Genomic DNA, 24,059 nt, shown 5'->3' on the forward strand with positions numbered 1-24,059 from the left:
AAAATATCAAACTCAGTTCTCCTTCCCATAATCTCCTGCCTGCTGTCTCTTCAGTCTTGTTTGAAAAGCCTGTGGGGGCGGTGGGAGGGGAGGAAAGTGATTTGGGAGCCTTTCATCCATAAAATCATGAGATACGGCTGGCTTTTTAGTGCAGCATTTCACAGCACATGGCACAGTAACATCTTGAGATTCCTGGCACAAAGAAACAAGGTTTGAGATTACATATATATATAAATATATATATCTATATAAATATATAGATATCTTTAATAGCAATGACGCAAAGGCAGATGGTTCTCAAAGCAAAGGCTTAAGGCTAAACATTCCCTTTGAAGGGTCCTGCTACCAGAAACTGAACAGGGAGGGAAGCAAAACACCCCTTGCTCCAGCAGCAGGGCCTGACTGCCCTCTAATACACAGAATTGCCTTCTAATACACAGATTTCACCCTGGAGATCTCCAATTCTTTCAATGAGATTAGTCTCACAAACGAGGGAAGGGTTGGAAAGGCCAGATTTATTTTTTTTTTCTTTGGGATTTGGGGAGTTTTATTTTAGCTGTGGGAAACAGAGACAATACAGAACATACTGAGCAGATTAGCAGATAATGAAACCAGCAGCAGAAAGGAAAGCCTGGGTAGTGCAGTCAGGGTGGTGCCAGCTGCTTACCTGCACAGCGTGCCGTGCCATTAGCACTGCCTAAGGAACCTCCCAAGCTGAGGCTGTGCTCATGAGCTCCCATCCTCCAAGAGGGCTCACCTTCTTCCTCAGCAATGGGAGGAAGCCGATCAGGAGGCTGGAGATCTTCACTCATCCAGTAGGATCCTTTGGCTGTCAAGGTCCTGCTGCTCTCACTGCCCTGCTCTGGCAGGGTGCTGGTGGTGTTAACCCGTTTGTGCCTCTGCGGAGCCGTGTCAGAGCCTTGAGGGAGGTTTTGTGAAGCGAGATCAGGGCCTCCAATGGAGCTGTCATCTCTAGGATAGAAATAGTCCTCATCCCAAAGGTCCAGGTCTTGTTCATCATCTGGTTCCTCAGAATAATCCTCATAAACTCCTCCATTATTCTCCAAGTCCTGGGTCCTTTCTCCTTCTGGCTTTTGACCCACTCCACCCAGATTCAGCAGAGAGGCAGATATGGAGTCTCCTGCTTGTTGGATCGCTTCGTATACTTGAGACATCCAAGAAGACAGTGGCTGGAGGAAATTGTGAGCAGCCTCAGAAGCCATGTTCAACACTATGCCAGTGTTTGGTGATCAGTTCTTCAGCTTTGCCAGCATGTCACTTACAATTCAGGGAGCTGTAGAGTAAGAAATTACTGTAAATTGCTTGTCCATCAACACCTGTCGACACACTATCTATGTAAGATGACTACACCTGAGAGGGGGAAATGGAAAAAGCACTTCTACCCATTGAGAATACTACCAGAAATCCAACAGTGATGGACAAATTGCACATATTCCTGCAGAGATCTGGAAAGCTTTTATTCAATTGCTAAACCTTAGATAAAAATAAGAACACAGAACCTTGGAACACAAGTAACTTTTTGAAGTGCACACACTCTGGTTACAGCTGTCAACAGACCTGGGGGAAAAAAGGTAAAAAACAATAAATAACCTCTCAAATAGCCCCCTGCCCCAATTTCCTTAGCATTAGCATGAGCAGGTGAGAAAACTGAAGGGAGGAGAATCTGGGGAGAATTCTGTTTTGAATTATGAAAATGCCAGGCCTAAAGCTTGCAGTAGCAGCCCATGGCAGACAAGCATCTCAAGTGCTTTGCTCCAGAAAAGCTTTGAAGAAACTTCTCTGCCCATAGCACAGAGCTGTTTTGCCATTCACAGAAATGAAAAAAAAAAAAAAAAAAAAAAAAAGCCAAACAGAGGAGGTGTAATATTACAGGTACAAAATTACTGGGAACAGGAGCAAGTTCACCAAAGCACTGGTGCCATCTCTATATGATGCTTTCTCAAAATTCATCTAAACTCTAAATAAAAACATAACTTGCAGAAAGTTAGCATGCCTTTTTGCCCAATATGCATCTTCCCACAGGATCACAAGACAGATACTTTTTAGGAACTCTGAGAAGGAGAAACCCACAAATAGGATGATGGGTTTAGGACGAAAGAATTAAATAGGTGCAGATTTTAGATTAAAAGACAACTAAAAAGAAGCTTCAAAATAAATATAAATGTCTTGCTGATTTGAGAGGTCTAAAAGCAATCAAAGTATAAAAGGGTAAATACAGTGTAACAGCAAGAAAATAAGCTCAGCAACAGTGTGTATTACCTTGTGAAATGATCTCCAGAGAAATGTAGTGGGAATCTCAGTGTTGCGGATTTTAAATGGAGCATTGACTAAGGAGATCCCACTTTGCTTGGTGAGCAGCTCCTTTAGACATGGGATCAGTGACTTAAGAAGACTTTAGCATTTAAAACAGCGACTTAAGAAGAAGACCTTAGCTTTTAAAGCACCTGTGCCAAATAATTTTGTTCAGTGATGTTGATTTATGCTGCAGACACTTCCAACAGGTTTATTGTCAGCTTCAGCTTGTGCAGTGAATTGCAGCCCTAACAAGGGCAGTAAATGAATGTGGGTTACTAAAGGCATTTTAAGAGCTGTGGCTCTCATAAACTCCCTGAGCTCAGGGCACACACAGTTCCAGAATCCATCTGGCAGCCTCCAGCCCTCAGCTCAGCCCCTGGGATCCAGGTAAAGCTCCCTGCCATGCATTAAATCTTTGGCAAGGAACAGACAGTGCCGTAGCCTCACCTCCCAGGTGAGCTGTTCCCTTCCCTGACTCTCCTCTTTCCAACCCTGCCCTTGGCAAAGCCTCTCTGCTTTGTGCAATTGATTTTCTCATAGACCAAAAGAGATTACAGGCTCCAAACAAGCTATTTGCAGCATCATGTGGATTGGCTGCTGGTAAATCACCAGAGAAGTCACTGGGAGGAGATGGTGCTTTAAACAGGGAGATTCTCCCAGGCATGGAAGAGCTCTGGTGGGTAAGGGCTGCACCCATCCAGACCCTGGATGCATTTTTAACATGGCATTTATTTACAGGCAAGAGCAAATGCATCTCTGGTTTCTGAGGAAAAGAGAGCCTCACTGTGCCCTCCCTCTGTCTCAAGGCAGCAGTGGCCCTCAGGCCACTGCAGGCATCCAGAAGTGATAGCTGACTGATGGAGATAAAACATATGGGTGCTGAAATGAAGTGCTGATCTGTTCTAAAAATCAGCAGAACCTGGCCCTGTGATATTTGCATGGGGAATAATTAGCTCCTCTTGTTATTAGATTTTGGAGCTAACACCTGATTGGGCCAACAGAGCTCCCCCACTTCTGGGTGCTGTCCCTGGCTGCATCACAGACTGACACAGGGAGGTTGGCACCACAACCATAAAGATGGAGGGAGCTTTCAAGGCAAGATTTTGCCTCAGTAAGGGAAGTAAAGCAGTGATCTAGACCCACCTGCAGGGCTTGGATGTGGTCACTCAGTCATCTGAAGCAACCAACAGAACTTGAATGTGAACTTTCATACAGCAAGCAGCTGCCTGTAGGCTGTGGGGAAACATGACACACACACAGGTATGCACATGCACAACTCTACCCAAGCCTGGGACATTTCACTGAACCCCAACGAGTGGTTTGATTTCAGTTTATAGACAACAGACAAACACTGATGGATTTCACCCAAAAAATCTAAACCATTTTGCAGTAACACCTGCAACTCACACATGCAACTTGAACCCCAGTGCCTACATAATCTCTAGAGGCAAAAGCAATGTCTTTTCCAGGGTGCCTGACTCTGCTTCACCTTTGCTTTGCTTTTCCTACCATCCTCTTACTAAAGACCCCACAGTCAGTGATATGCTGAACAACTGGAGTTCAGCTGAATTACAAATGGTTTATTTTTGTTCTTGCGGCAGATGGATAAAATGTGTAACAAGCTGCAGACAAGTTTAGGCGGGCAACAATTTTACAAAGTCACCAGAGGATCAAAGGGGGCTGAGCTGTGTTACAGGCTTGCTGTTTCCCAGGAGCTCTCTCCATTAATTAGGAGACACTGCTCCAACAGCATGTTTATGATATATTTCACAACGTGGCCTTTTCAACATAACGGATTTTTACTTTTGATTTCTCTAACAGTTTTGACTTGCATTAGAAGGAAAAAAAGAAAAAAACTAAAAGAACTGAGAGAAGCATAACATGTGTGGGAAATAGGAAAAAAAATCCATTTCTTTTTAAAATTATTCATCAAACAAGAAAGAAGGAAAAAGCAGTTTAGCAAATTTACTTCAAGTTCCATCTTCTAAAACCACCCATAAGAATTTTCACACCAAATCACATGCTAAACTCAAAGTGGTTAGGGTTCTTTTTTTTACCTCTCCTGGAAAATCAGATAGCTAAAAGGATCAATGTTAAGCTTCTCACAGAAACCATCATAACCTTTACTACAATCTATATTCCCTTGTCTTGATAAGATCATTATTCCTGAGTAGCATTCCCATTGAGAGGTGCAATTACTATATTGCTAAAAAAAGTAGACTATTACCAGAATTTCAGACACGACCACAATGCAGAGGTTTGTAATATTCCCAAAGTGTCTTTCAATCTTCTTGATAGGTAAGTTCCTAAAAAAGTGCCATCAGTTTGCATTTCTCAATGTTTCCCTTATTCAAGCTGTTGCAGAGTGTTGGCACAAACTTCCTTTTCTTCACTCACTTTTTGTGTGGTCCTCGGAGAAGTTTTCTACCAAACCCCTCCCTTACAGGCAGAGCACAGGTTGAAAATGGATTATATCCATGAGCAGGAGCTTTATTTGTGTGGATGTGGAAGAAGAGAAGAGTGACTGACCCAGCATGAAGTTCTGCCCCAAGTTTAGGGGGAAAACATTAAACAAGGTGTCACGGACACATTTTATGAAAAATCCTTTTGTTAGCATCTTTTCTCCTGAGAAGCTGAGAAGTCTCAGAAATGAAATGTAAACAATAATTACCTGCTGCTGTGGAATGCAACAGGTGCATCTTTGGTCTCATGTGGTTGTCTCTAATTCATAGCCAGTCACAGTCCAGCTGTCTCAGACTCTCTGGTCAGTCACAAGATTTTATTATCACTCCATTCTTTTTCCTTACTAGCTTTCTGATGAAATCCTTTCTTCTATTATTTTCGTATAGTTTTATTATAGAATTTTCTTTTAATATAATGTATCATAAAATAATAAATGAGCTTTCTGAAGCGTGGAGTCAAGAGTCTCATCTCTTCCCTTGTCCTGGGAACACCACAACAAACAAGGTGTGAATCTGAGCTGATGCCCAGAATATCAAGGATCTGTGCTAAAGGTAAATCCATTTTGCTGTTCACAGAAGGGGGAAATAAGGAAGCCTTGGAGAGAGAAGATTTTTTGAGCTACTGAAAACTGTAATGAGCCTGATCTTCCTTTCAGGCTAGAACCCAATTAAAATACACATATAAAATAGCAGAGGGTAGATTAGAAATGCACTCAGATGAAGGCAGGCAGCAGCAACACTGGGCCAAGAAATCCTCTATCCTGGTTCTGGGAACAATCTGGGCTCCTTTCTCCTCTTGCAGTGCCAGAATTGTATCTAACAAGATGCTTGCAAAGCCCTTACACTCTCACCAAACATTACTATGATGAAAATGTCTTTCCAGCTGAAATTGTCACAGTGCCAGGCCCAGCCTGTGCACTAGAAATTGTTCAGGGGGTTGGAGTTTCTTGCAGAAGTGTTATGAGGGAAGTTCACAGACAGTGCCCAAGGTTCACATCAGCTGTGAGCATCACTACTGACCAAACTGCCCTAAGGGAAAAGCAAAACAAAATACAGAACATCTGCTACCTTTTGGGCCTATTTTGTGCTATAAAAATGCTATTTATGTGGTTGAATCTAACAGACAAAGAAAGAGAAGGCAGAGGCACTTTCCAAGTGATTATGTGCACTGTGATAATAGTTTTCAGCTGGTGAATCAGAAACTCCAGGGCGCTGAAGGAAAATCTAATGGTTGATGCCAATAAATCAGACACATCTCATTGGAAACATTCACGGGTTACAAATCAACACAGCAATAAAGCCACTGCTGCAGAGCCCTGGTCCTGCAAGGCCCAGAATAGTGAAGAGAAAACAAAGATGAGCTCAGGCAGACAGCAATGTACCCGGCTGCACGGGGCTCAGCCCACGCACAGGAAGCCTGCAGACTTATTTCTCACTCCCAAATCATCTCATGTCTTTGCAGGCAGCTCGCTAGTGATGCTGTGCCAAATTAGTTGTAAAAATTGATGCCCAAATGACAAAAGTGGTTTTGATCAGGATATTTAGCCCCACGTTGTCTCCTACTTTCTTTTCATTCCTTTGTTCCTGCTCTCCTTTTGTCAATAACAATGGCAAAAATTTACTGATCTTCACTGCTTCAGTGGGATGGGGAGAAGAGGAAAGAGGTAGAAGAAAAAAAGGAATTATGCAAATGTGACATTTATCGTTCAGAATTGTGGAGCTTTTTTCAAAAACCCAAGTCCCTCTATCATACAGAGTATGTGATGACAAATTCAAGAAAAAAAAAAAAAAATGTTCCTGGAAGACCAGGATTCAAATATTGTGCTGAGAAGCTCCAGCAGCAGTGGGGCTGAGGAGCTGATGGTGATTTCCTATGCTGACCTCTTCAGAACTCTGTTTTGCCTAGATTGTAAGCACTACTGAAATCAGAGGTGTTCATTTCATGTAAGTCCAGGGCACCCAGGACTTAATTTCTATCATCTGTGAATGCACAGATGATAGAAATTATTGCCACCAAAATATTAATACAAAACCTGGGGGAATTTCAGGAGAGAGAAGGTGGAAACACCTCCCTGGCCACAATATCTGGTTTGGATATTCAGATGAGCCAGATTCTGACTTGGCACTGGTGTTAAATCCAGAGTCACTCCACCGAAGACAGTCACATCCTTCAAATCAAAATAAAGCCCTTTGCATTTAAAGAGCCACTTGTCACCAGAGGCACAAAAAAGCCCCTAACTGTTCCATGCCAAATGGCTGCACAAAAAGCAGCAATGAATAACTTCATTTATACTTCTCCAGCCGAGGGTTACATAAAGGGCATAAAGAAATTCACAAATCACTGGAGTATTAGAAAAGTGGTGTTAGGAGTGGCAACTGTGCTCTTTCAGGCTGAAAGAGTGGGAAACATCTGTAATTACTGGATTAGGGGAATGAAAGAAGAAACCTGCAGTCAGAAATTACAGCAAGTTCTGTAATTGAGCTGCTGCCATTCTCCAGCTTGCATGAAGACAAAATAGCCAAAAGGAAATCACAAGCTCAAAGGGCTGGAGAAACACCAATTTACACCAGCACTCCAACCCACCCACCTGTGCTGTCAAGCTGCTCCCTAGAGCAGATCCCATAGACTCCACCCTGCCTGCAATTGTGCTACCCAGTTTGCAGCAAGTGAACAAACCAGGGTCAATCAGAGCAATTACTTGCATGGAAATGAGCAGTGGGAGAGCAAGTCTAGCTGTTTAACAAAATGAAGTTATTTTAGAAACATTTAGAGGAGTCACCCAGTTCCTGTTACTCTTTCCCCCACGCATACTCCATCCTTACAGAGCCTGTGGGAATTGCTCTGTGTGGACCACCAAGAGCAGTGCAGGCAGGGATGTTTGGGAGACAAAAACACAGTGGAGGATTCCTGGTGATCCATCTTTGTGTGCACACGTGGCTGAGTCTGTAGTTTCCCTCTGCTCTCACTTCTAAGTCAACCACCAGTCCAGCCAGAAATGCTGGGAGGATGAGGGGTCACTGGGAAAACCAGACCTCGACTCAAGGGATTTAAAGGGATTTGGAGCCACAGATCTGAGCAGGCAATTGTCCCTACTGACTTAGGAACTGCTCCCTCAGCTACTCTAATCCTCCATTTAATTCAGCTTGTTGCAAACCAGGCTCATCCAACACCACCAGCAGCAATCCCACTGTCCCATGGCCAGTGGGATTCCTACGTGCCTCTGTCAAAGCAGTTGAGAGTAAAAGCAACTTAGAAGAGCAGCTTCATGTGGGCACTGAGAAACTTACCTTTCACAACCTTCTCTCCTTCCTGTCACAGGTTGGTCAGGGGATCTGAGCTACATACCCCAGCTGGGTGACAGGAACAGCCTCAGAACAGGCTCATTCTCAATCTGCCCTTGCTGAGCACAGTGGAGCTACTCAGCACTAGAAAAGGGCCAACCACAGCTGTGTTTCTTTGGAGAAGTACACCCCTGGGTTTTCCACAACTTTGGAGGAAGCCAGACTGGTGCTGTCACACTCCCCCACGTTTCTTATTTCTAAACATGAATCTCTGCCTCTGCTGCATGTGACAGTCCCACTCAGTGCATGTGACAGGTCCCCAGGGCCCGCCTGGCCCCGGGCAGCACTGACAAGGAAAGGCAGCACCCAGGCAGCCCTGCTAACATCCCAGCCCTGGGTGAGTGTTAGAGGTGTTGATGCCTTCCTCAAAGCCTTGGCTAAGGGAGACGAGTGGTTTATATAAGAACTGCATCTCCATTTATTCATTTTAAGTGTGCAGCTAGCCCTAGAGGCTGGAACAGTGGCTGTGCAGAACAGCTTGAGAACATGAACTGAAAGTGCTCTTGAGGCTGCTAAAACAGAAGGAAAAATGAAAAAAAGAAAAACCTTCCTTCCAATCTCATCATATTTATGCTGTTTTCACACATCAAGAGTACATCTTCAACAAGAGTTCAAGGCAAGGCACAACTGGAATATTTTCATATAAAGCACAGTGTACTAAGCTACAATTTCTTTCCCAGCCTGAGGTGACATCATTATGAAAAGATTACTGTGCAGAACAAAGAGGAACCTTCACTCTCTTGAGCCACAGCACTGAAGCCCATGGCTGGTTACAGCTCTTTGCACAAAGGTTTGCCCAGCATTGCCACAGGCACCTGTGAAATTCACTTCACCCATGAACCTTTGAAGTAAAGGGTTCCCCAACTCTATAACACCATGTGTAGGAACGTCACCACCTCCTCTTGGTCCCAAAATCCACACTGCACACAGGGACACCAAACTATCACAGCATCAAAAGGTCTCACATGAGACCTCACTGACTTCTCTCAAGCCTCTGCTCAAGGGAAGCTCCTCCTTCCTTGTGGAGAGATGATTCAAGGGGCAATTTCCCATACACACTCTCCCAGTGCCGTGAAAGACCACCAGTGCTGGGAAGAGCCTTTCCAGCTGACCCTAGAGGTATGGCAGTTAATCTTTCCCTCACCAAGGAATTCTGCACATGACCTCTATAAAGGCTCTACATCACCCTGGAAAGACCAGGACTGCTTCATGCCCCCCCCTCTTCCTTCTGCACATGCTTGGGCATAGCCAAGCAAGCCTGATGTGCTCTGTGCTACCTTCCTACCAGGTATGTGGTTACCAGCTTCTCTACCTGTGCAGCCTGCCCTGAGCAGGGCCAAGTGTCACAGACACATTTTATCAAAAATCCTTTCCTTAGGATTTTTCCTCCTGAGAAGCTGAGAGGCCTCAGGAACAAACTGTAAACAATGATTATCTGCTGCTGTGGAATGCAACAGGTGGATCTGGGATTGGTCTCATGTGGTGGTTTCTAATTAATGGCCAATCCCAGTCCAGTTGTCCAGACTGTCTCCTTCAGACACAAGCTTTTGTTATCATTCCATTCTCTGCTTTCCTTTCAAGCCTTCTGATGAAATCCTTTCTTCTATTCTTTTAGTGTAGTTTTAGTATAATATATATCATAAAATAATAAATCAAGCCTTCTGAAACATGGAGTCTGATCCTCATCTCTTCCCTCTTCCTGGGACCCCTGTGAACACCACCACACCAAGTGCATCCTAAATACAGGCTGGCTGTGTCCAGAGGAGCTCCAGCCCTCCCAGTGAAGGGACTCCTGCAGCTGAATGAGAAGAAACCAAGGCAGCACATCCCTGCTCCAGAGATGGACTCATCATTGAGATCAACAAACCAGTCAAGAACAGGATTCATGGAGGTCTAAAGTACCAAAAATCTGCCATCCATTTTGTCCCAGTAATTAAGAGTTTTTGTCCTGAAGTCTCCTAAAAGGTTTCCAATGAAATCTTCATTTTCACAATGATCTTTTCCTTATCTTTCTCCCTCCATAGAGACACAAACTGTGCAATTAAAATTAAATCAGGAACAAACCAGCCAGATGTATCCTAGAGCCATGTTGATGGGAGCACCTGTTTCATTCTGTCACTTGCCTTGTTGGGGGGTCAGGCTCTATACAGGAAAGCAAAAACAACAACAAAAAAAAGAGGCTATGACATTTTACAGTAGATTTTCTAAATGTCACCCTGCACACCTGCAAAGTAGACAGATTTCCTCATGTTTCTCTACCAACTCTCTCCTTCATTGGCAAATAACTCAAAACTCAGCTGGATCCAAGGGCAAGAGGGGCAGCTCATGCACCGACCCATGCTGCCCTTCCCAGGCCACAGCCTTCATTCACCTGTGCTATTGCCTATGGGGGCTCATCCTACAGCAGATGTCACAAAAAGTCATGCAAAATGCCTTCTCTCCTAATTAGATAGATATGTTAAAATGCCTTCTCTCCTAATTAGATAGATATGTTCTAAGCACTCCTAATTCCAGACGTGGAGAACCTAAAATCTTTCCACAATTTGAGAACTTAGAACTGGGAAGAGCAACCCTTAGTGGGCTGCATGTTAAAGAACAGCAGAGTCCTTGGAATCAGGATCTCCTTGCAACACACACAGCTCAGAAGAAAAGAGTTGAAAAGAGGAGAAGTCAATGCTAACCAATGAACTGCATGTTGCAAATGCTCCCCCATCCTGCTCCTTCCTACCCACCAAAGCCATATTCCAAATTTGAAGCAAACTCTTGCTTGTCAACACTCTTCTGGGGAGAGCTCCCTCAGGGTGCTGGAAACAGCCTTCCCTGGCTTCCCTGCCCAAGCTCAGCCTCCAGGTTTCTACATTCGCCATATGACACACTGAGTTAGCCCAGGGTTTAATATATTCCCTCATGCTGCTGTCCTTTAAAAGCATTGGCATTTCCTACACACAGATTCCATATTGACTTTACAAGTACCAAGACACCACGGTGAAATTTAAACTAAATATAGAGGTGATATTTTTAAATAACTCTCAGCTCCAACTCGCCAAGCCGATTTTATTTGAAGGGGAAAAGCAGACTCCAGCTTTAAGCTTCCATTGTAATTAATGATTACAACACATTCCTCTGCCTTATCAGATTTAGCACCTCATTAAGGTACTTGGTATTTTTCTTGCACGGCACAGCTGTAGTTAAAGTTGACTTAGTGTTTCCATTATAAGCCCATGTTTTCAAAGGTTTATCACTCAGACACATGAGATTTAGTCTGAAATGAAAATTGCCATCCAGAGTGTCAGCTGGGAAGCAATTTCCTTGTCCTTCAAAACCTGGAAGCAACAAACACAAAAAAAAAAAAAAAAAAAAAAAAAAAAAAAAAAAAAAGCAGCAAGCCACTCTGTTTATTATTAATTCACATTTTAAAAAGCATTGCAAATACATGTTTACATGATAGCCTGTGACAGCTCCATAGAATGTCAACACCCACACGCTCCTGGGAGATGTGTCATCTTAAAAACTGAAATAAAAGCCACATTTTTACACCACTTGATGGGAGGCGAAGAGAAGGGGGGAAAGACTTCAAAGTAATATTGATGAAGGAAACTTATTAAAAAAACCCCATAGTCTTTGTTTAGAAACACTGAAGTTAGGACTTTCAGTCGAGAGGGGTGTGGGTGGGAATCATTTCAAGTACCTTTTGTACTTGTACCTTTTTGGTGCCTGTCCCTGGCTCACTAATGAATTTAGCAAGAATTAGTCCCACTGAGTTCCCACCACAGATGGCATCCAAGCCTTCAACTGTCCATGAGCCCAGGAGTCTCAAAGTACAGCCAGATCATGTCCTCATCCAGGCTGAGGAACAAGGCAAAACGAACAGCAAAGCAGCCTTGTATGAGCTCTGTGTTTTGGGATTGTTTTCTTCTGCCATTGGATTTAAGACTGAATCATTGGGAAGCAAACCCTTCAGCTGGGAGACTTCTGAGGCCTCTTCTTGGCTGACTGTCTCAGTGATTGTACACTTCTGATGTGCAAATTTACCAATAAGACCTTACCAAATTCACAGTGACCACCACTACCAGAACAGATGCATTTTTGAAAGCTGAGAAAACTTAAAATTTTTTCTAACATAGTAAAATTCCCAGCTGTTTTGACTTCAGGACTTACGAGTTTACCCAAGACATAACATTTCCAGAACACAACAAACACGTGAAGGAGCATGTAATAGCTACTACAAGGAAAGCAGGACAGGGACATCCTTTGTGAGCAGAAAGGCACAGTTGTTACTCAGAAACACTCACAATTTGCTCCTCACTGGATAAACAAAACACTCCCACAAAAAGAGCAGGGAATGGGCTTCTTTACCCAGTGTTGACTTTCATGTTTCAAGACATTACTCCAGACAGCAAGGATAATGGGAACATGGCAGTAATTGCATATCCTTATGCTCAAATTTGGGAGGTTATTACCCAAAACCCTACTGTTTACCACACCAACAACCTGAGGAACACCAAGTGGGCTTGTGTCTGTCCTCCCAGCAGTCAAAGCCTCCAGAAGACTCTGTACATCAAAGGCAGTGTGATAAATACTGTGACACTCACCAAGGCCTTCACAAGCTCTGGACTTTGCAGAGTTTTCTTTGCCCTCGTTGTTCCAGGCATGGGAGCTCCCCTCGCCCTTCACAGCAGAGCTTTGTGTTGATGAAGTGGAAGAGGACTGCAGGGAGGATAATGAAGGCTCCACCAGGGGCATCAGGAGTAACTAAGGACAGAAAGTCAAAAAATAAATCATTGGCACAGCCAGGAAAAACTGCCAAGGGAAAATGTGGTTTAAGCACAGCTGTATCCATGGCTCTGCTTCCCCATCCTCTCTGCAGAAGAAATGGAACTGAAACCCAGCAGAACTTGGGCTTGGATATAACATCCATTTAAGACATTGATCTGGTCTGCTAAGGATGTACATCTCACAGACTTGGTTCCAATTTAGGTCTTCATTTCTGTCACAGGATGAATTACAACACAGGAAAGACACCAGCTGATTTTAATAAACTTTTCTAGGAATTCAGAATTCCACCAGCTCCAAGAAAAGCACTCTTCATCTGTACTACAAGAGGGATCCAGCCAAGTAAGGGTAGTTGGTCATTAAGGCCCCAACACTTCCTTTGCAATTGATGTTTTTTCTTTAAAACAATCAGATTGCACATAATGGTACTCACTAACTTCATTACATTTACTAAAAGCCAGGTTAATGTACGGCCTATGATCCTCATTCAACAGCTACTTCACCCTTGAGTAAGAAGTATATTACTCTACCACATAATTCCCATTATTTTCTGGGGAAAAAAATCATCAGCTTCCAGCTCAGGTAATTCAGTTTATCTCCCTGGGTGTCAGGTTTGGCCACAGGTGATGAGCACAGTGGTTTTGCACTAGCACATGTCCCAGCCCTGCACATCACCATCCCTATGTCAAACTGTAAAGGAACAGGCTGGTTTCAATTTATCATGTTCTGCCTGTACCACTGGGTCTGCAACAAACCACAGGCGCCAGCAAAAAGCTTTTAAAGCCATTTCACCTCTCTCACACATATCAAAATGCCAAAACAAAGGACAAACACTACATACATCACTTGATGTGGATGGCAAGGGCACACATGTCAAAAACTTTCAGTGTCATCTGCAAAAAAAATCGGTTTGTTATTCTGGTAATTACTTCACCAAGAAGGGGTGAGGTTCAGCTGCTCAATTCAAGTCAAAGACCCCATAAAAATGAAACATCAGCAGCATCATTGGCACACCAGGGATGCCTGTGATTACAAAGCTGCAGCTCACAGATGAGATGAGCAGGATGAAAGGATGTAAACAGAGCCCCGCCTGTGGAACATCCAGCAGGGAATTTATAATACTTGACTCAGCAAAAGACTTGGGCTAGAAGAGCTACACTGCCCCCAGTTACAGGCTTGATAGGGAACTGTATGACTGATACCAAGGAGATTTAAAAAACTTAAATTAATACAAGCCAGCATGTCTCAACTGGAAGCAAAAATCAGCAGTGCATAGCAGCAGCCCACATGCAAAATAAATGTGTGGCTGGGGCTGAACCCAGAGGAACACATGTTACACAAACTCTGGAGGTGGCTCTGACCCTCCTCATCCCAGCCTGAGGAAGGAGCAGAAATGTGCACTGAGTCACAGCAGCTGAGGGAACAACAAGGTGAAATCTTCACTTCCCTTGCTCTATTCTGCACGGGCACAGACAATTGACAGAATGGTTTGGGTTGGAAGGCACTTTAAAGACCATCTAGTTCCAGTCTCCCTGCTATGGACAGGGACACCTTCCCCATCCAACCTGTCCTTGAGCCTGCCAGCACTGCATTTGGTGCCACAATTCCCCTGGATAATTTGGCCAGCACATCTCAGGCCCATTTTCCCCTCCCACCTCAACCCAGGGAGCAGGGCTGGGGAGGTGAGAGTGGCTGAGTGAGACATTGGCTCTGGCTATTTTCAGCTGCTGAAGTCACCATTAAATGGCTGCTGGAGCCAAGGATAAATCAAAGGAGATGAGTATAAATCAAAGCAGCCATAACCCCAGAATATACATGAAAGCTTGGCTGCATCCCATCACAGACTCACCCTGTTCTTGAGCATAGAATAAGCAGGGGAAAAAAAGGATAATGCTCTACCTTATATATAAGACAAATGGGATTCCCACCCCTCAGCACACAAGAGGGTGTGTGCAGCGAGGACTCCACTGTTACCATTTATTTTATTTCATAAAAATCTCAGTGAGCTCAAGAAGACACCAGGGTTTCTCCTTCTCAGACAGGGCACAAGCAAGCCACCAGTATTTTTAAATAAAAATTATTCAACACATGCTCTGAAATGCTACACAAGCCCCATCTAGAGAAAATCCTCAAAGTGCCCCTTTTCCCCAAGAGACCTTCAAGTACCTTGCAAAATCACAGAGAAAAAGCAGATCTTTGACTAGATAGGCATCCTGATGGAAAGCTTGGAGACAAATGATCACAGCTGTATATTTGCTCTAAAGTAACTCAGACTGGCACAACAGTGCCATTGCTCTTCTAATTCTTTCCTGGACAGATCCAGAGGAACAAGAAAGCAGTAGCTCAGTGACACAGGGCTTTGGACAACTCTTTTGGCTTCCCCCACTCCTTGGGGCAAAAATATAAAAGGCACCACCTGTCAGAGCTCACCAAAGATCCAGCATCAACTTCCAGGAGGAAGTTTTCAAAGCCAAGTACTAAAAACTGCCCACACAGGGGCAGAGTTTTTGGGAGCACAGGCAAGGAGGGACAGCACAGACTCTTCCTGCATGGAAAAGAGCCAAGAAGGCCTCAGATCCCTCACCTCCCTTCAACAGGGGCACCTATCCCTCCAAAAGTCAGTCTGTCCACGTGCAAGGATGTTACTGGGACATCTACAGGACAAGGCAACACAGCTCATGTATCCTCATGTACCATAAAGCCCCGTGGCTTTATGCACAGATTTCCTCTTTTCTCAGCCACAATATCCGTGCCAGATTCCAGAAATTTGTGCCACAATGTCTGTGAGGGAGGGCTGAGTTTGCACCTGAGCACTGCCTCACACACTGCAAGCTGGCTCCAGCTGGAAGCTCAAATCCCTCTGGAGGGGGGGAATGCTGGCAGTTTGCTTCTCCATCATCAGGAGGGAAACATCCTGCACCTGCATCCAGTCCTGGTGATAGCTCCCAGCTCTCCTCCCAGCCCTCAGCTGAGGGGCTTTCTCTGCAGATTTCAAACTCCCAACCAAGGATGTGCCTGGGAGATGGCTGTAAAGCTGATTTGGAGCAGAGCTCTGCTCTGGCTTGTGGTGCTGTCTGGGCCTGAGAGATGCTGAGGAGGAAAGGTGGCAGAAATGCACACACACCCCTTGTGCTGCAGAATTGCTGGAATTTTCACAGGTAGAATGTCCATCCTCACACCAGTGCATGACAGACTGTGCCTGGGGTGACAAAATGTGACACACTAAGGCATTCAGCTCTTGGTCCAAACCCTGGGAGGTGCTGACCACCGCGTGCTTTGGGACACTCAGCCAGGATCCTCCCCCATTTACCCATTTTTAAGCCAAGAAATTACTGCCATGGACACCTTTGTGCAGTGCCACAGTGGGTCCTCTCATTCTGCTGCTCTGGTGGAGAGCACAGGCAAGAAATGGTGTTTGTGCTCCTGGCAGGTTGAGCCACACGCTCCTTGCCCACTGCTCTAGAACAAACCAGAGGTGCAGTGTGAAGGGCCCCAGGGTGGAAAAGAGATCAGAAATGGAGGTGAGGACAGTAGAAGAAATCAGGAAGCACAAGGTGTTACAATGCTGCTCCTGCTCCAACCTCTCCTCAAAACCACATCCACACTACAGGATGACTTCAGGGAGAGTGTGTCCAGAAGAACAAGAGAGAAGTGCTGGCCACAGTGTCAGATGCATGGAATCCAGCTGGGTTTTGGGTTTGTAGCTGGTTTCACAGCAATCTTGCTACCAGAGCTGGCCTCTCCTGATGGACCAGGGCCAGGGGAATGTACACAAGAAGCTCCACAGTAGATTCACTTGGAGAACCTGCAAGTATCAAGATCTTAATCCATTCTGCCATGCAAGGGTTAAATTCTGCTTAAAATACTATTCCAGACAATAGTTCTTTAATTTCATTTGATACCAAACTTCCTGAAAAATAAATGTTTACTGGTACTTTTTAATTACGAAAAAGAAAAGAAACCATAAATTGTCTGTTTTGCTGTCTGTGCTAATTACATTTCATTATATATTTGGAGTAAGCTATGATTTTCCTGCTGGTTCCCATGACATTTTTCATTATCAGCCACTAATTGTCTAGCATGCACACTGCATTGTGAACCAAGTAGGCTGGTGCGTGGGCAGAAGTTCCAGCTAATGCTGCAAGGCAGTACAAGTGTACATTATTATTATTACTATTATGATGTATTAGAGAGTTTCCACCTACTTGCATATCTCCATATCCTCAACCCTATCAGCAGTGTCACAGCAAAGCCCAGGAGTCCATCCTTGTGCTTGGCAAGGCTCAGCAGATCCTGAGGGGAAGTTCTGTGGGATGGAGTGATGGCAGCAGCCCCTCTGCAAGGACAAGTTCCCTGCTGGGTGCAATGGAAACACCAAGCAGCTTTCTCAGTCACTTCCTCTACTCTGTGCCCAAAGCACGTGGGGATCAGAATCTTGTCACTTTGCCCACCCACAAGCTGAGGCCAAGGTTATCAAGGAAAGCAGAGCCATATGTGGGTTTCTAAAGGAGCAGGATAACTAATGGGAGCTTTCTGAGACAGCAGGGCAGAAGAAAAAGGTGAGGGGCTTTCAGAAGCCATGGCTAACACTGTATTCATTATAGAAAAACCTCCAACAAATTCCCATCTATGCAAACCCAGAAAGTGCCACAAATGGTGAAGCAACTCCTTGCACTCTGCATTCCATAAACTCAGACTGAGGGAAGCTGTAGGTGCCAATTCTTCACACAGCAAACGGCAAGAACATGACCACTGCTTGTCCTTATCAGCCTTGGACAGGTGGCAATTCTATTCATGTGCACCACACACACAATACACAAACACTTCAGAAATAAATGTGTGCTTTCACAGGATTGCAGCTCTCTCCTGATATCTCTTTCAAAGGAGACAAAGCCTGACCCTTTCCCACAGCACTGTGAGGGAACAGTTGTATAACTCCCCCTCTTCTCCTCAAGGTGATCCACAAATACATTATCAGAAATGCAATCAGACCACACTCCCTGCTGTAGCAGGAGTGAAATTCCCATCCAAGGCAGGAGGACTTGCCCTGCATAGAGGCTGGGTTTCACACACTTTATTTTTATATGCTGATTTACAGATAGCAAGAATGAGGAGGTTCACCACTCCTTTTATATAAGGAATATGAAGAACAGAAAGGCACTTATGACCTGACTATGCCTCTCTTTACTTTGACTGCCAATTTTGTCTGATCAAAGAGTGGAGGAGTGGACCCACTTGTAGATGCTGCTGATGTATTTTCAGGTCATCTTCAAAGATTTAAGCTGCCCTTATGGCCTCTGACATAGGCATGCAATTTCAGAGGTCTCAAAGACAGTAAATTAACTTCATTTCCCTCTCTTCTACCACCCCCAGAGCCACCCAAACACCTTGCAGGTTTCAATGCATTTATCCCCCCAGCTGGTCTCTGAAGCAGGGAAACACCAACACACCCCATAGAACAGGAGCCATGGCACAGGCACAACCCCAAAGGGTGGGAGTTAGACCCAAAAGAACAATCCAGAAAAGTTACATCCATCTATACAGGCATTTCAGTGCTTAGAATTGCCTCATGTTCCACCCCAAAGCTGAGGCTTCATCTAGAGATGACATCATGGTGACAGTCACAGGACTCCAGGCACCTCTCCTCAGTCTCGTTGAGTCACACAAAAGCCACAGAATTGGCATTTCCCCCCAAAACTGGGGAGCTGCACCCTCTGATTCTCTAAGGGATGCAGTCCACTAGAGGTGCTCAAAACCTTCAGGGCACACTGAACTGAGGGCACAGCAGGCACAGCAGGAGACACAGTGCTATTTGGCAAGTGCTCTCCCCTTAGAAATGGAAGGCCTGGGATGAATCCTGCCTTAAACCCCCATTTTCCTTTTCCCAGTACCATGTCTAAGGTGCAAGACTAGAGGAGGGCAGCCTCTACCCTTCAGGCTCAGCTTGGCTCACTGTGCAGCCTGTTTTGGGGCCAGAAGCAGCAGCAGATTTGATTTTTCTCAGCCTGCTCATAAAAGCCAGACTCAGGCTCGAATTCTCAGGATGCAGTCTGGATTTCACTTAGAACCTGCTATAGATAAATGACCAAAACACAGACACTGGGAGGGCAAACCTCAAAGCACCCAGCAGCCAACCTGTGAGAGCCACAGGCCCAGTTTCAAAAAGGCTTTCCCTGAGGCCAGGTTTTCCACCTGACAGAGGCTAGAGGCTGCTCTGTGTTTTGCTATGCACGACCCTGTGGCAGCACTTTTTTCCCAGCAGCAAAAAACCCATCCTGGCCTCGAGCAGTGCTCTGGATGACATTTGTAAGTGAGCACACAGGGTTGTGTGAAACATTCTGCCTTCAACAAAAGGCACTTTTCAACTAGAAAAGATGAAGTATTCTTTTTGCTGGGTGTGTTTCAAACGAGTGTGGGGCACTAGTTCAAGTGCACAGCCTCTGCAAACAATGACACCTGAAATTCTGCATCCTGAAGAGTCCTGGCTCTCTCATTCCTCCATCTGTGAGCAAACACACCACAAACACAGAGGGAAGAAGGGAACAGAAATGTGTCCTGATGGCCAGGGACAATTCACACTCTGTGGTGGAGGTCACTCTCAAGGGTGATCCAGAGGTTCCACCATCAGTTTTAGTAATAACCATAAAAATGGTTCCAGTTCAGCACAGAACTCAAAATTCTTTGAAGTTAACAGGGCCAGGGAGACTGAGAATTTCAGCAGCACAGAACTTGAATTGTGGTTCATGAGCTGAAAGCTGGTCCCCTCCATGTCAGGGCTGGACAGAATCAATGGGAACAGCACGAGGAACTTTTGTATTTGTGGGGTTCCCCAGACAGAGGAAGGAATGATGAATCTGACTCCATGTTCTTGGAGGCTAATTTATTATTTTATGATTCTATATTATATTAAAGAATACTAAACTAAACCATACTAAAGAACACAGAAAGGATACTTAGAGAAGGCTAAAAAGATAATAATGAAAACTCCTGACTGTCTCCAGAGCCTTGACACAGCTTGACCCTGATTGGCCAAAAAGTCAAAACAATTCACATGAAACCCATGAAACAACCACCTGTTGGATAAACAATCTCCAACCATATTCCAAAGCAGCAAAACACAGGAAAAGCAAATCAGATAATTATTGTTTTCCTTTTTCTCTGAGGCTTCTCAGCTTCCCAGGAGAAGAATCCTGGGCAAAGGGATTTTTCCATAAAACATGACTGACACACGGAACCTCACACCCATCCAGCCCTTGGTCCTCCTGGCCCAAGGTCTCTGCCAGGATTGTTCCCAAGGCTGGGCCCACAGCTGAGGCAATCAAAGTGAAACCTGCAGCCTTGGAACTGTTCACCTCAGTTCTTCTCCAGACCAGGGAAAAAAACTTAGAACCAGGTAGAAAATTACTTTCCCAGCCCACAATCTATGGCCTCATACTTAAAAGTTTGCTCTGCCATTTCTTCTCCATCACAACATTCACTCTAATCTCTGAGCTGTGCCAAAATTCTCAGTTTTGCACTCTGGAGCTATTTTCCATTGTAAAAGCAACTATCACACAAAGCAGTGAGCTTTGCCCTAAGGCATAGAAAAGCAGGAAAATGGCTGTAGTGAGAATGATAAATACAACTGGAATTAGAGCAAATGAAACAATCTAGTCCCTAAAAGGCAGTCTCCTGCTGCTCAGACCTCTTGTGTTTGAGATGAGAGCTGTACTCAAATGCAAATAAATCAAACAGGACAGAGGTCTCAACTTGCCCCTTCCAGCTATCCTTTGACTTTCCAGCCTCTGGAAAAACTACACAGTAGCAGGGGACAGGCTGGTTTTTCTCACAGGCTGCTCAGAGGAGAATTCCATCCTGAAGGAGGACACAACCTGGGTCAAGGAAAGTTTTTTCAAGATGATGCAAATTATATTCTCTCTATTATTTTCTTAAGAAAGTGTATAATTTAAACAGAATTTAATTGTCCAACACGAGCCCCTTTTCTCAGAAGGTTCTCAGCCTGCTCTCCCTGTAGTAGATTTGTCTTTGATGGTGTCCCAGCTTTGTTTTCAGTCACAGTACAACACAGAGATCATAATCTGAAACCTTTTGTCACAGCTGACACCAAGACTGCCTTACTGGTAGGAAGGGAAGACTGGGGCTGTCAGTCTGCCACCTTTCCTGAACACTGAAGTCACGCTTTTTTTTTTTTTTTTTTCCCTTTTCCTAAAGACAACTTCTTTGTTGCCATGGTATCACTAATGCAGTATTTTGAGACAGGGAAAGAAGATAACTGTGCAGCATCACAGTGACACATCTATCAGCTGCCATCCTCTCAAAAAGGATAAATAAATAAGGATGCCAGTGCAGACTTTTAAAGGCTCCTCCACCCTTTAAATTTTTCCCCTCTCACATACAAGTCACTGTCTATAAAGTTCATGCCTCAGTTTTATTACAGAGAAGGTCAGATTTTTTCTCACAGCAAGGAGTGTCTAGAGTTATTTTTCAATTCCTTCTCTTCTCCCTGTGCTACATGACACCAGCTGAGGTCCACACTCAAAAGAGAACAGCACCTGCATGTTCAGGAAATGCCAGCCTGGCTCCCCATGTTAAACCATGCAGTGACTCTTTGCTTGTACAGTGATTTCTCCCTGAACTAACAGGGTATCCACTGGTGAGGATAATTCTCATTCATCTCAACAATGAGAGAAACAAAAAGGAGTGCTCTGATGGTGTCTACACAACCACCTTTAGCTCCCTGTGATCCTGTTATGCTTGTAGCCTTGGAGTCTTTCCTGTCAGAATTTTTTCAAAACAGAATCCTTTACTAACTTAGCAAATTAAGGCCTGACACTCAGCACAATGGCATTTCCCTCCTTGGCTTGTGAGAACACTGAATCAGGTCCTTTCCAAATTTCAGAGATGGCTGTGCCCACCACTGGCACAATTCTGCTGTGTGAGCAAATCCAGGGGACAGCCACAGTCAGAGATGCTCCTGTCCCCATGCACTCCCTGATTTGGGATCCAGATCAGTTAAAAGGCAACAGGAGACACAGTGGCTTGATGAGATTTTCATCTCCCAGCTGATACAAAAGGAGGAATAATGTAATGAAATGGGAACTTTCACAAGCTGAATTTGCCAGGGCTTCTGTAACAGAGAAGGGAGCAGAGAGCAACAAGCAAAGCAATGACAAAAGGTCAAACTGGAAGGACCTCTGATATGAGTCAAGAATTAAACAGTGAGCACAGAGTCCTCTAGAGAATAAAAATAAGTATTTTACATTTGGGAGAGAGAGGAGATGGGAGGAGAGGGGAGAGAAAGGAGGATCTCAGTTGCTGTTTCACTTACTTGGGGGGATAAAAAAGAACAAGTTGTCTCCACTCAGAATTGAAGTGCTTCTCACCTCTTCAAAGAGGAACCTAATTGGGACCTTTATGCTCTCATGTTCTTATTTCTCTCACCCACAAAACCTTGCTCTTAGTTTCACCAATTTGACCCAAGGCACAATGACTCATCACAGCAAAAGGCTGGACAGCAGCTTTGGGTTTTTTTCAGAGACCTAAATAAACCCCACTCCATCAATTGACCAAGGACAGCACCACAGCAAACCTCTCACTGAAGGCTGCGTGTTGCCTTGGCAACCTGTCTGATCTCCACTGCTCCAGGGACTGGAAATGTGCTGCCAACAGGAGAATTTAGCTAATCAAACCAAATCTCTTAATATTTAGATGATTTCCCATCTGTGGAGAGCGGGCCAGGTGCCAATGGAAAGCAGGGCACCCTCTGAACACAGCCCTGGCTCCTCCTTGACCTGTTATTTGTTGGACCCTTGTATTCCACAGACATCTCCTGGCAGGTGCCAAAGGAGCAGAAAGGTGGCAAAAGACCACAGCCTCACCCCTGCACTCAGCACATCCTGGCAGGGTGCAGGACCCTCACAACATCCACTCCTCAATCCCTGACCTTGGGGATTAAAGTGAATTTTCCAATATTGGCCTCGCACACCCCCTTGGTGCTACATGCTTTGAGCCTTCTCCAGCTGCTCTGTCCCTTTTCCAGCTCCCATTAAATACATCCAGGCAGCAGCAGTGGCAGACTGCTGACCAAAGAGAAAAAGTGAGACAAGCATGTGCCTCTCAACCTTCCTTGATCAGGGGCTGCTGTCAAACTGCAGCACAGAACACCTACTTTTTTCTAAAACTTCTAATTGGCAGTGCTAAAGGGGCAGCTTTGGTGGCTAATTTTGTCTTGAAAGCATGACCAGCCATTGATTTTTTTTTTTTTTTAAAGGAGTAGCCAGGTCAACCTTTTTAAAGTTCCACTAAAGGTTTCTGGCCCTTGCATTTAAGCCCAGCAACAGATCCAGATGATCAGTCTGGCATTTAGCAAGCCAGGGGGACACAAAGAGAGGCATGAGCAGCAGGAGGGAGAGAGGAGTGCTCCACAGTCCTGCTGAGACAGGAAATTCTGTGTGGTGGTGATGAGATTCACACCCATGAACATCTAAACCAGTTTCCATTTAACAACCACCAGAGCTGCATCACCAAAGAGATGGCCCTGACTGTGACCTTTCCATGCAATAGCCAAAAGAAATCAGGGTGTTTGAGCAGCAGGTGTGGCTTTGGCATTCAGGTTCTCCTTTCCTTCCTGGATCATTCTTTACAGCATCCCAGGGGACACAAACCCACAACTCTCCAAAATCAAAAGCCACAGATCCTGCATGGAGCTTCATTCCACACAGGTTGTCTGCTGCCAAGTTAACTTCTGTAGCTACAGCTGGCATGAGGGATCCTCAGGTGGTTTTTGAGCTGGTGCAGAGGATGTAGAGGATGTCTGCACAGCAGAAGCTGCCCCACCACAGCTTCCTGGGATCTTGCTGGGACCTTGCCACCAGCCTGGTTCTGGCTTTGGAGGAGTAGGATGGAGGAATTGTTGGCATTTAACAGGGAGGCCTGAAGCAGAAGGCTGCTGCTCACAAAGCAGGGTTGTGATTTCAAAGAGAGAGAGTGTTGTGGAAGACTTCAAGGCCTCTGGTATTGACCAAGTGACCCACACCCTGAGAAAATATGTTCTAACAATAACAAATGCCATTAAACAAATGCTTGTGGGGCGAAAAAAAACGTCAGCAGTTTCTAGAGTCAATTGAGTGAAGAGCTGAGCAATTACTGCCACCTTTCACCATGGCC

General features: G+C 44.8%; 1 protein-coding gene across 1 annotated transcript in view; it reads right to left on the bottom strand.

Moving 5' to 3' along the window:
- Nucleotides 1-24,059, bottom strand: part of SYT16 (synaptotagmin 16) — a 102,372-nt gene that overhangs the window by 38,657 nt on the left and 39,656 nt on the right. The window contains exon 2 of the mRNA XM_050974930.1: nucleotides 668-1,231. Within this exon, the coding sequence (XP_050830887.1) occupies nucleotides 668-1,231 (564 nt within the window). The remainder of the gene's footprint in view (nucleotides 1-667; nucleotides 1,232-24,059) is intronic.

The sequence above is a fragment of the Serinus canaria genome, chromosome 5 (genome assembly GCF_022539315.1).
Source record: "Serinus canaria isolate serCan28SL12 chromosome 5, serCan2020, whole genome shotgun sequence".
Classification (NCBI taxonomy): domain Eukaryota; kingdom Metazoa; phylum Chordata; class Aves; order Passeriformes; family Fringillidae; genus Serinus; species Serinus canaria.